At 31.6% G+C, this 13,695-nt stretch overlaps 1 protein-coding gene across 1 annotated transcript; it reads right to left on the reverse strand.

Annotated features, from left to right (window-relative positions):
- Positions 1-2,028: 2,028 nt before the first annotated feature.
- Positions 2,029-8,140, reverse strand: LOC126734102 (dolichol kinase). The gene is made up of 8 exons (XM_050437626.1): positions 7,915-8,140; positions 7,610-7,860; positions 3,248-3,471; positions 2,991-3,176; positions 2,724-2,933; positions 2,454-2,670; positions 2,265-2,402; positions 2,029-2,209 (listed from the first exon to the last, which is right to left on the reverse strand). The coding sequence occupies exons 1-8, from the start codon at positions 7,968-7,970 to the stop codon at positions 2,073-2,075; spliced, it is 1,419 nt and encodes a 472-aa protein (XP_050293583.1). The 5' UTR covers positions 7,971-8,140; the 3' UTR covers positions 2,029-2,072.
- Between the last annotated feature and the right edge of the window lie 5,555 nt (positions 8,141-13,695).

The following is a 13,695-nucleotide window of genomic DNA, read 5'->3' on the forward strand; positions in this document are numbered from 1 at the left end:
AATTTTACTGCCCTTGTAACAAGTCTTCAGATATAACTCTCACGAGATGTGTAAAAAAATATTTAAAATCCCTCCATGCAAAATACAACAATATTTAGATTTTAAAATCCAAATTGCCACTCAACTTTTGACAAATACACCTAACCCACAAAGTGAATCACAAGAAAACATTCGAGGTGTAGACTTTGTCTAGCTAAGGAAAGGTACAGCAAGTGTTGTTCGGCTCGGTTGCGCAGTAAATTTGTTTACGCCGCTGCCAAAGTAACGGTATCGATCGCCCCGATTTGCATATAAACAGTGCCGTTGCGTTAATTCTTATATTTGTGTTCTGTGCCTTTAAATTAAATTAAAAAAAGGCGCGCAACTGTCGCTAATCGCGCGTTATTAGGGGACAAAACTTGGCGCAGCTTTGAAACGGATGGTGTACCTTTCCTTAGCTAGACAAACTCTAGGTACCTACTAGAAGAAATCCTGAGGGAAATATCTTTGTCGATTCACCGTCATCGTCATTAGGCACCGAAAGAAAACGGAAACAACACTTCCAGAAATTGCCACAGACTTAAAAAATTCAGTTAGATGTACAAATTACTCTTGTGCCAAAAAAGCCAAGTTTTTTTTTAATACATGCAACACATTTTTGTGCATTACTGGCAATAGAAACTGTTTCATGGAGATCCATAGCAAATAAATTTAAATTTACATTTATTTTCTGCGTTTTCATAGGTTTAGACTGAAATATTATTGAAAAAAAAATATATATTAGGAATTTTTGTTTAGGTTAAGACCCAATGTCCATTTTAATGGACGTTATGTATCTGTCAAAGTAAGAAAAAAAATAAAAAAAGTTATTAGTAAACAATGTTTTTTTATGTATTTTTTATTATATTTAAAAGCCCCACAACCCTAACTTAACAAAAACATGTCCGGGTCCCAGGAGGATATGCCCTACCAACTGATCATTTTTTATCATAAAAATACCCCTCTCCCTTATTACCTAATGATGTTATCTGCATACCTATGCAGGGATTTTATTTTTGTCAATTTTTTACCTGATTTTGCCAGGCTATTAACTATTAGCCTAACTAGCAGTAATAATTTTATGTTTATTTGTTAGCATAGCTTATTGCGTGCAAACTAAAAGAAAAAAGATATGTTAAGGGCCTGATTTTTAAGATAAAGCATCATAACTGAAAAAAATGCACTACATTTTAACACATTTTTCATTAAAATCAGAGTTTTTCGTTTACTAATTTAACTACTTTCTTAGTGAAATTGGCTTTAAAAGCTGGTAAATTTAGCTTTTATCATCATCCTCGATTTTTATCCATGTGGAGGGTATAAAAATGATAGAAAAAGGGTTTCAGTGAACTTGACAATTTGAGAAATAAAATTTTGATTTGGCTCCTATTCAGAGGGGTGAAGAGTGTGACCTCTATTTATGTGGTTTTTTGCCAAAAAAAAATTGGACGTACAACATAGATAAAGTATCGAAAATCGAGCCCCTAACGCACTGTATAATATTTAGGATATTAGGAACATTCCAGGTACATCATATAAAAAAACCAAAACAGTCCAGGAAAAAACCTGTGATCTAAAATAGATTGTGTATTAGGTATTTTTGAATCATACAAAAATATTTCCAGATTATCACAATGGTAATATTGGGGCTTGCTTGAAAAACCATTTAACTAATAGATTTATTTAAGTATCTTAAAATTAACATTTTTATCTTACTTTCTCTTCAAAAATGGATATTAGTTATTTATTTTTTATTATATGAATGGTATAGGTAACTAACTATTTAGTTTTCTAAAACAATTTTAAATTCATTGATTATAAATATAATTCTATTATACATATATTTTCTTTTTTAAGATGATTAATTTCCACATTTTGTTTTAGTGTAAAAAACTATATTGGTGGTTGGACTGAATGGGCTGAAAAAACCAAGAAGTGAAATATTCGAATAGGCCAACACATTTTTATTGTTAGAAGTTATCTTTAATTGTTACAGAAAATAAACACAAATTTATTATATTAAGGATTTTTATTAACAAAAATAAAAAAACAGTCTAAGATAATATGATGTACATTATAAGAGGAAGCACTAAATTGTCAATTTGAGTAGTTTTTGCTTCCACAAGAGAACTAACAACACTAGAAGCTACTATTTTAATGACATACTCTGAAGTTGCGTTTGGTATAAATCCTAGAAATAATAGTATTTATTACATAGGTGCTTCACTAAATATACTACAACCAACCTATGTAATGAAGGAAGTAAAAAAATGCTAACTGGCCTACAAAACATGCTAGTGTCCCTTCAAATGTTCTTGATGACCCCTTCCATTTAAATCTACCAAACTTCGATCCTACATAACTTGCTGCAGTATCTCCAATGCCTAAAAAAATTAATTGAAAACCAAAAAAGAAACCCAGTGGTAAACTATTACCTATTGAGGCTAATCCGCTCAGCAGAGGCAGTATGTAAAACTGAGCAGAATCCGTCACGTCACAAGGTGATGGGTGCAGCCAAATAGGCAAACTCACCCCTGCCAATAAATATATTGGAGTTAAAGCCAGAGGTCCTCCATCTTTCTCATCTTTAAAAACCACAAAACCATCTTGCAGCCCTTGACCCAATGGAGGAATGGATAACAGTCTTAGAATCTTAAAATATGAGAACTGAATGTAATCAGTTTAACTAAATAATATATTCGTACCTCTAGAGCAAGAAATACACCTAGTACAACCCCCGTAGATAAATACAAAAATGCACATTTGAAATATAATCCAGGAATGTAAACTAGAACTGCCAGAATGTGGAAGACTTTTCTACTACTGGTAGATGCTTTCTGGGCATAGTATATTTGGTTGCTCACAGCCAAAATAGCAACAGCAATGCATGTACTCCAATACAAAAAAAGTTTTAACTATAAAACTTTGAATAAATCTATGCTCAGTTTTTAGCAGTTGAGAAGAAAACTTACTAAAACAACGTCATCAAAAACTTGCTGAAATATCCAGAGTACTGGACTTTGCTTTAATATGGCATGCAATGGAACAATAATTGTTGCTGTCAATACAATAGTTGTAGTAACATAAAAATATTTTACATTTTTAATACTAAATTTATAAAGCAGTAAAGCTAGAGTTAAAATTCCACAAAGCCCTACCTAAAAGAAAGTTCTAAATTAAAAGAATTTAAGTAATAACAAAATTTATTTTATTGCACACTAATACATACTTGTATAATTAGAGTAGATATTTGCATATTACTCTTAACAGTGGTTCTGCTACCAAAACGAAATACATTGATAAACGTGCTATAAACGAAAATTGTGAGCCCTTGTGAGATCAATCCTGCTTCACCCAATGTAAAGCTCTCTTTCAAGTTAGTTAACAGGAAAGAGAATACTTTTAGATACATTAATGTTGGAACTACTCCACTTAAAATTGAGAAAGTCCATCCTAAAAATAAATCTTCCCTTTACACAATCATTAAAAAAATTGTGGACGAATATTACATTTAAAAAGAATAGTATGGATGCAAATAAAGGTCAAAAAGAAGTTGAAAAAGTATAAGGTGATTTCTAAAGAACCATAACTTTTAGATTTTCAAAATGATTTTAATTTTTAGTTAGGATCATACACTCACAATTAGTGTGAAAATTGAGTTTGGTATTACAGGTTTCTCTTGAAACTTTCAGATAAGTAAGACACCTAAGCCACCGTCTATAGATTACAACTTGTAATCTATAGATGGTGCCTAAGCTGATGTTTCACACTAAATAAGCCATTAGATGGCTATTATACTGGGATTATACTTCCGATAAAATTATATTATGACAGGTTGTATAGTATTATTTTAATAAAATATTCAAGTAAGTCTATACTAGTAAATGGTCACTAAAACTGGTTTAAGATCTCAAAATGACTGTTCCTTAAATTTACCATAAATTTCCTATATCAGGTCTAATATCTTGCAAATAATGAGGATTTTGGAGACATTTAATTGATTGCATTTATTTATGGTCCTAGAGATTGCAATAACTTCAAAGGTTGCGTAAGTTGATACTATTTTGCATTCAAAGAACAAAAGAAAAATCCTTTTTATTAAACTGTGTTATTTTAAAGTTTATCAGTATTTTCTGTATCAATAAAAATAGTTATTAATATCTCTCAAAAAATCTTTATTTCATTACAATAAGTTTAAAAAATGTTTTTCTATATTTATGGACTTTCAGTGATTGACTTCTGAGTCCTCCATATGTCCTCATTATTAAACAATTCAATTTTTTTCTCTTTTTCATCATAAAACGTTTCGACTTGAAATGAAAAATATTATTAAGATCAGATCTAGATTTAAGAAACAAATTAAACTAACTGGTTTTAGGTGAATGTTATTTGCAAGATACAACTTGCTGCCAGGAAAACATACAAGAAAAATTTTTAATTTCAAAATAGATATGGGTAATAATGAGTGGATAAACGGGGAAATATTGGAAATGATCACACAAAGGAGGGATACTTTATACAAAAAGAAAATAAAAAAACCACATGACGAAAATAATTTTAGGTTGTTAAAAAATAGGGTAAATAATAAAATAAAAAATTTAAAAAACAGGTATTTTAAAGGAAAGTGGGAAAAAACAGGAAATAATTCAAAAAACAGTGGCAATTTGTAAATAGTTTAATAAAGGGAGAAGAGTCTAGGGTAATTATAGAAAAATTAAAAATAGGCGCTAATGAAATAAAAAACTTAACAGATATTGTAAATAACTTAAACAGCCATTTTGTAGACGTAGGGAAAAATATTGTAAAAAAGCTCGAGGGTGAGAGTCGTACTAGACCGAGATATGAAATTTTCAATGATGTAGTTTGCCAAACAACTTTAGTTTTAGAGTTAGCAAGCGAGCAAAAACATAACTGAGCTAAAAATAAATTCTGCCCCAGGGCAAGATGGTGTGACAGTTTGAGATGTACAAAATTTAAAGGATCATTGCTTAACAGTTTTAATAAATAATATTTTAACAAACGGCATTTTTCCTGAGGAACTTAAATTAAGTAGGGTTACCCCAATCTTCAAAACCGGCAAAAAAGACTTAATGAACAACTACAGACCAATAACTGTCATAGGTGTATTCTCAAAAATTGTAGAAACTGTAATAAAGAAAAGAATGATAGATTTTATTGAAAAACATGTCGGATTTGATCGGTTTCAGTATGGTTTTGTTAAAAATAGTAGCACACTCAGCGCAATCACGAATTTTATGGACCACATATCGGCAGCTCTGGATAAAAAACTTATTGTGGTTGCAGTATTGGTGGACCTGCAAAAGGCATTTGACGTGGTCAGCATCGATATACTTTTACGTAAATTAGACAACTTGGGCTTAAGAACAATATGGAAAATTTAATCACGTCGTACTTAACGGGAAGAAGGCAATATGTGGAAGTTAATGGGATCCAGAGTTCAGTTCTTTGCACTGAGTATGGAGTGCCCCAGGGCTCTGTGCTTGGGCCACTGCTATACTCAATTTATGTGCTAAGCCTAAGACGTGCAAACCTCAGAGCCCGTTATTGTGCTTTTGCTGACAACACAGTTTTAGTGTACACTGGGGAGGAAGAGGAATCGTTGGTTAGAGAAATCAATAGAGATTTATTAACTTATTTTGACTGGCTGCTTTATAATAAATTAAAAATAAATATAGAGAAGACGAAATTTATGACATTTAAACAAAAAAATAAACACATTTCAGACCTGAATATACAAATTAATCATTTAGAAATTGATGAAGTAAAAAGTATAAAATAATTAGGTTTAATTATTGATAATCAATTAAATTGGTCTGAACATATTACGCATATTTCCAACAAGCTCACAGCAATGATTCCTGTACTCTACAGGTGTAGAAATTACCTAAGTGCAAAAACCAAGAATAATATCTACAATGCCTTCTTTTTATCTCACCTCAGATATCTACTGCCGATATGGGGGACATGTGCAAAAACAAATTTTAATACTATCCAAAAAACACAAAATAAAATTCTAAAAGTATTATATAACTATGATAGGTTTACTAATACCGAAGCTTTATATGAAGAATTGGGGATCCCAAAACTCAATACAATATTAGAACTAGAACAAATTTAACTAGTTAAAAAAATTCTTACTAAACAACAAAAATCTAATGTAAATATTGTACACTCAATTCATATTCATAGTCATAATACTAGAGCTCATAATTTTACCGTAAGGACAAACATAGGTTTACGCAATCCAATCGCACAAGCTAGTGACACATATAATAATGTTCCTGAAAACATTAAGGAAATCCAAGTTTATATGATGTTTTTAAAAAAATTAAAATGTATTTAGGTGTATAGTAGAAAATGTATAACAATCCAACCCTGTATATTCCTTAAGTTAATATTCTCGAGGCCAGAGCTCAAAGCACTGTTTAGAGAATTAAATAAAATAGTGATGTAAATTTAAAGTTATACAAATAAAGAATTTAAAAAAAAATATATCGCTCATAAATTGAGAATGCTAACATATTGCCAATTCTCCTTGTGCTCACTTCACAGGACACCCTGTATACATATATGCTCAGATACATGGAGATAGAGAGAACATTGGCAATTACAGAGGGGTTGCAAAACAGTCATTATACCAAAATTGTTAGATGTGCATCTTTCTGATCAACTTAGTTGAATATGCAAGAGAATTATTCTTTATAACCCCTTTCTCAAGGGGAAGTCTACATCCATGAATCTGCTGGTTTATATCTGATAGAGGAAATCACCTATTTATTTTAGCTAAGTTAAAAGCCATGCATTTTAGTGAATTGTTTTTTAAATGGAGTATATTGTATGCATTATAATGGAATAAAAAAGGATTTTATTTTAAAATTAACATTCAATTTTTCAGCATAAGTTTATACTGTTCTTTGGTAATATCTCAATTAGAGTATGCATCTGTGGTTTGGTCTCCATTCTATGCTGGACACATTGATAAGTTAGAACAAATTCAGAGGAAATTCATAAACTTTAGTAATTTTAAATTTGGTAATCAACATTAATATCTAAACATGTTACAGTCTTTATCTCACAGAAGAAAAATTAGTGATGTCTGTTTTGTGTATAAGATTAATAATAGTTTAATGGACAGCCCAGCTTCGTTGGACCAGGTGGCTCTCAGTATGCCAGGTCGCTTATTGTGAAGAAATGAAACATTTGAACATATTAAGGAATGCACAGTCCATTACATTTACCAATAAGTCTTCTCTGAATCAGCATTTATCCTTCTGGAGGCTCCCTCAGGAAATTTAGAAGCAATGTTAAAGCCTATATAGATTAGATTATATTTATTGTTATGTAAATCTTATATTTAAATGTATTGACAATTTTCTAGAAATATTTAAATTGTTTATGTAAAATTTTCAATAAGATTTTTTCAGTTGATTAATAAGTGTAATTTTTTTCTCTAGTATTTGTTTTTCATTTGTATCTTGCAATAAACTACTGAACTTTTTAAATATAAGTTTTTCCTTCCTACATAAATCCACTTTACACAATCAAGTTAAGAATGTTTAAACCCACATACCTTTATGCAAGCAAACATGAAACAAACATCCAGTTGATATTGCAATAAAAGTTGAATATGTATTCAGTATCTTTAGTTTTTCTCTCTTGAAACATTTAATAACAATATATAATGAATTACACAGTAGTGTAAAGGATACCAGAGTTGCTAATTTATATGTGGGTGTAACTGTAATTGGGTGTCTTATTAGAGAAATAATCAATGAAATAGGTAGAAGAAATAGTACCCAAAGACCTCTTCCAGTTGAAGGCCTGCAAAAGATTTGGTAAGTTGTTACTTTTTATACAAAAGTATCTTTTGCTTACCTTGCTGAAAAATTGTTTTTAACAAGAAATACATCCATATTCTCCGAATATTTCATTTTTATTAGACTATATAACTCAACAAGGTTAAAATTTTAAGAGCATTAGTAAGATAATAGGATCTAACACGTTCTAAATTATTTAAATTTAATACATTTATCGTCATTATCTTCGATTTTATTTTGTAGTTTTTTCTGTGCAAGGGGCCACTCTATCCAAAATAAAAATAAAGTATATTGCGCATGCGTGTTTTTGTTTTGTGAGGTATTTTATTAAGGTCTGCTTACGTACTCACTTAACTATTCGCTTTTTTTCACACCTAGGGTATCCGGCGATAAACTGAAATGAGTGGATCCAACTACCCCCAATAATAAAATTTGAAATATTTACGCATTAAATTACAGAGATAAATAAGGCACAAGGGAAACAACTCTCTGAGATGTATCCAATTTCAACATTATTTTGCCTAGTTTTATTAGTTTTAATGAAAAAATATTGTATGCAACAGAACTTGTAGCAACAAAAACAAAAAGATTTTAATTTTTTTACATACATATATAAAAATCTAAATAATCTAGTCAATGATTAAATATTTATTATATATTTGTGATATTTTTTTATAAATTTATTACCTGTCATACTTACAATAACTTTACAATAACAAAAAATAGGCATTCTTTTAAACGGCACTGAAGGTATTGGTTTCGAACTTTTTTTTAATTAATGTAATTTTTCTTAACGCTGCTGCGTAACCAATAAAATGTATCTTAACTGATGAATTTTTAAACTTTGTTGGTTTTTAATTATTGCTAGAAGAGAATTAAATTTACAGGTTAAAAAGATTTAAAGGCTTTTTTAATTGAATTGTTCAGTAAAGTAAAAATTGTTCTTATATTTTCAAAATGTATATCTTCACAAATACTAAGTCTGCTGGTGTATGTGTTTTGAGTAAATTAAATTACTGTTGGTCTTTTGTAGACCGTTTACGATTTTACATAGCAATTTACTACTATATTTAATTTTTGATAACTTCAGTATAAGTGCGATATTCTAACTTTTTAATATTTTATTCTAAGCTAGTTTTAACTTTTGAAAAGTTATAGTGGCACAGGTGCACCACACTGGAAGGAGCTATCTGAGAATTAATGAAACATATGCGTTAAATATTTTGAATTTTGCGTTCAAACTTAGAAAATGTTTACATCTGTAAATATCAGTGCCTCTATCATGGCCTCTAGTTATAAGAGAGATAAGCATTCTTTTGATATACACTCGCCGGCACAAAATTCCGCCACCCTAAAATATTGGCCAAGTTTGATGTTTCATAATTTTTTTTTATCAGATTCTTACGATTTTGCCATCAGTTTTTAGATACATTTCTTGTGATTTTTTAAAATCATTTTGTAAAGTAGCATTTTTCGATTAGGCTATATTATACAGGACTAAAATAAACTGTTGTTTTTTCTCGTAATTTCAAAAGACCCTGTAGGAAAATTAAGGTGGATAATTCTGTTTACATAATGTTCCTTGTAATCTTTGATGTATTCTAAACATTTCGATTTTTGATTCATTCCATTATCTCATTTCTGCTGCGAGCTGCAAATTTTTTATTAAAACGCTGATTTGAAGCGTATTTTTATTAGGAGAAACAAACACTAGGTATATCATAAAGTTAATTAAAAAAAACAATTTTAATAGCTTGTATTTCCTCCTCTTGCAGCAATAACAGCTTGCAGTCTTTGCGGCATCGAATGAATAAGGTTCCTTATTCTTTCTTGAGGAATAGCCTCATATTCTTCGATCAGCGCTAGTCGTAAGTCTTGCAAGGTTTGTGGTTGTACAGGACGACGACGAAAAGCCCTTTTAAGTTGATCCCAAAGATGTTCTATTGGGTTAAGATCCGGGCTACATGCGGGCCATTCAAATCTTGGGAGTCCAACTTCATCCAGATATTCGCTCACTACATGTGCAACGTGAGGTGCATTAATGTAAATTGGATCCCAATGAATGGAGCAAATGGGACAACAACTTCTTGAAGGATTTCCTCAATGTAACGGTGGGCGGTTAGAGCCCCATTTTCAATAAAGATTGGTGCGTGCTTCGGTAGAAATACCCGCCCAAATCATGACTGAACCGCCAAATAATGAGATTTGTTCTGAAATGGTGCAGTCAGCATATCTTTCATTTCTACGTCTGTATACCCGCTCACGACCTTCCGGCGTCCTTAAACAAACCCTGGATTCATCTGTGAATAGTACGTTTGCCCACTGTTCTAGAGTCCACTCAAAATGCGATTTTGCAAACCTCAGTCGGTGTTGTCGATGCCGAGGAAGTAATTGTGGACATCTTGCTGGCCTTCGTGAATAAAGTCCAGCTTCTGCTAATCTTCTACGTATCGTTCTTTCACTTACACTTACTCCATGAAGTATTCGCAAGTCATTTTTTAGACACACAGCAGTAGATCTTCGATCTCTTCAAGAACTAATGGTGACAAAGTGATCATCAGCTGCAGTGGTCATTCTCCTTCTGCCAGAGCCTTGTCGTCTAGTAAAAATTCCCGTCTGTAAATACCTATTCCAGGCACCTCGAACTGTAGACCGCGGAAATCTCAGAGTACGGGCGACATAACTTTTGCTACGGCCATCCTCTATTAACGCAACAATTCTACCCACGTCTGCTGGAGTTAATACCATATTGACACACAACAAATTATAATAGTGACACTGTCAAACTTTATGTCACATTAATTGCGTCCTTAGCCAACGTCGATAATTTTTAACCGAAAACTTGACATTAAGTATCTAAAAATAAGCTTCAAATCAGCGTTTTAATAAAAAATTTGCAGGTCGCAGCAGAAATGAGATAATGGAATGAATCAAAAATCGAAATGTTTAGAATACATCAAAGATTGCAAGGAACAGTATGTAAACAGAGTTATCCACCTTAATTTTCCTACAGGGTCTTTTGAAATTCCGAGAAAAAACAACAGTTTGTTTTACTCCTGTATAATATAGCCTAATCGAAAAATGCTACTTTACAAAATGATTTTAAAAAATCACAACAAATGTATCTAAAAACAATGGCAAATGGCAAAATCATGAGAATCTAATAAAAAATTTATAAAACATCAAACTTGGCCAATATTTCAGGGTGCCGGCGAGTATAGTTTATAGATGCATTGCAACTTAAATTATTTTCTATAAGTAGATATTCATAATATTTATAATTTTGTTTTTTGGTTGATTATCATATACTTAGTCTTGTTAATATTAACTTTCAGCTTGTTGTTTAGCAGTTTAGCATCTGTATTATGAATAGTTTCTATAAAAACAAACTATACAATAACGCAGTATCGTCAGTGTAAGTATAATACTGTGCCTGTAAACCAGACATTTTCAAACTCAACACAAATATTAAATACAAAAGTGCCTTGGGATACTCTACAAGGATTCCTAAGTACTTAACTTCTATGGTCATCAGTTATTACATACCTACTCTATGTATATACATATACTCTCCATATCTCACAAATAAGACTTTAAAAGGTTTCACATTACACCTTGAAACCTCATTGTCTTACGCAAATCTACAAACATAGCTGCGACTACCTCCCCTCTATTTAAGTGAATGGCTAGACAGTCCATCAAATTAACTATTACACTAATTGTACCATTATTTTTTAGAACCCATATTAGTATTTGTCCGTCCCTACATAATTTTCAAAAATTACGATTTTTCGTTACAATGCCTATTATTTTTGATAAGATACTAATTACAGAAACTGCTCGGTAATTGTTTATTTTTACTTTAGATTCAGATTTATGAATGGGGCATACTTTAACAATTTTTAATTAACTCAGCAAGAAAGACTTTTCACAGGATAAATAAATTAAATATTTACTTAATACAATAATATGTATAATGCACTTTATTCGAATATCCATTAATAAACTGAATACATGTTATAATCATTTAAAGAAAAGGAGTAGCTAGAAGAAATTCATCTAGTATATAAAAGAGTTGTGTTGTCAACAACTTTTAATTCGGCAAAACTAGAAGTACTCTTAATGCTCTTTATTTATGTTAGCAAATGGCTAAAAATTCTCAGGAAAACTATTGAAAGAATTATCTCTTATTTTTCTTGATGCTGTCTTTTTCTACTGGGAATTTATTGTAATTGCGTGTGGTGTAAGGGTTTTATTCAGAACTAGAAATAAGGATCATTTTATGGATCTATAATACACACTGAACTTATACCAAGAAATTATAGTTACGAATCTTCACATTATCTTGAGGGTCTGGCGGCGAGACAATGTGAAGGGCAGGTTCTAATTATTATTTCTTGTAAAATTAATATTTTCTTGATCAATGATCCAAGCAAGCAGTTTATATGTTGGCAAGGAGTAGTACAGTAAATTGTGGTACAGTAATATATTGTTAATATTATGTTAATGCAACTTCCATGCTTTTTTCTCAATTTTTTATTGTGATCATTCTAAGAATGATGCTGTTCATTATTCATACCAAGAAAGCTGACTAATTCTTACTGCCCCATAGCATTGTAAACAATTTAAGTACCATCTGCAAACAGAGTTATGCAGGTCTAATTGATAAAAAGTGGTAACTGATAAATAGCATGACGGGAATGGCTCTTAGAACACATGGGTTCTAGCGAGTGGGTTCTAGAATCTTCTGGATTGATATAGTACATCAGCTATTTTTTTATGTGTTCTGTTATTTCTAAAAGCAACTCAGGTTATCCTTGTATATCATCAGAAATACCGTAGTCTGTACAGAAAGACAATTAAAGCAGCAAAATCTAATTATTATAGGGATCGCTTAAATATGTCATCAAATAGGCAAAGAGAGTGTTGATCGATTATTAATGATTTTAGACATTGCCATAGAAAAGTATCGGAACCGGAGTTAAGACCTGACATTTTAAACGACTATTATTGCGATATACCTAATATCTTGCTCAAGGGCATTCGTAGTAACATTGATCCCTTACACTATCATCAACAAGTGTCGGTTGAGCATTCATTTTTCTTTCATCCTGTCGAACTTACCGAAGTAAAAAATGAAATCAAACGCCTAAAAACCCATAAATCATCTGGAGCTGATGGGATATCTTCGAGGTTGTTACTCTTTTTGCCTGATTCAGCCTTAAATGCTTTAGTTTCTGCCATAAACAATTCTTTACATAATGGCATTTTTCCTTCATGTTTAAAAGAGGCAGTGGTTCATAAGGGTGGAGATTTGGATCAGCCTTGTAATTTCCGTCGCATTTCTATTTTGTCTACCCTCTCTAAGATAGTTGAAAAACTTGCAAAAAGCAGAATTTTGTCCTTTTTACATCATAATGGCATTTTGTCTGCAAATCAGTTTGGATTTCAAGCCGGTAAAGGGACTCATGATGCTGTTTTTAGCTTTTTGGAGAGCGTCTATGTGTCCTTGAATTCTGGAAAGTCATCGGCGGCAGTGTTTTGTGATCTATCCAAAGCATTTGACTGTGTAGATCATGGAATACTGTTATCTAAGCTCGATAAATATGGTTTTAGAGGCGTAGCGTTGCGATGGCTTGAGTCCTATCTATCAAATCGTACTCAGAAGGTTACAGTGTCTGGGCGTTTGTCTGCTCCTAGATCCCTAAAATGCGGCGTTCCCCAGGGTTCAGTGTTGGGACCACTGTTATTTTTACTGTATGTGGATGACTTGAGTTCATTGAAACTGCAGGGCAAGGTGGTTCAGTTTGCTGATGATACCACCATACTATGGAGCCAT

This window comes from Anthonomus grandis, chromosome 3, assembly GCF_022605725.1.
Source record: "Anthonomus grandis grandis chromosome 3, icAntGran1.3, whole genome shotgun sequence".
Classification (NCBI taxonomy): domain Eukaryota; kingdom Metazoa; phylum Arthropoda; class Insecta; order Coleoptera; family Curculionidae; genus Anthonomus; species Anthonomus grandis.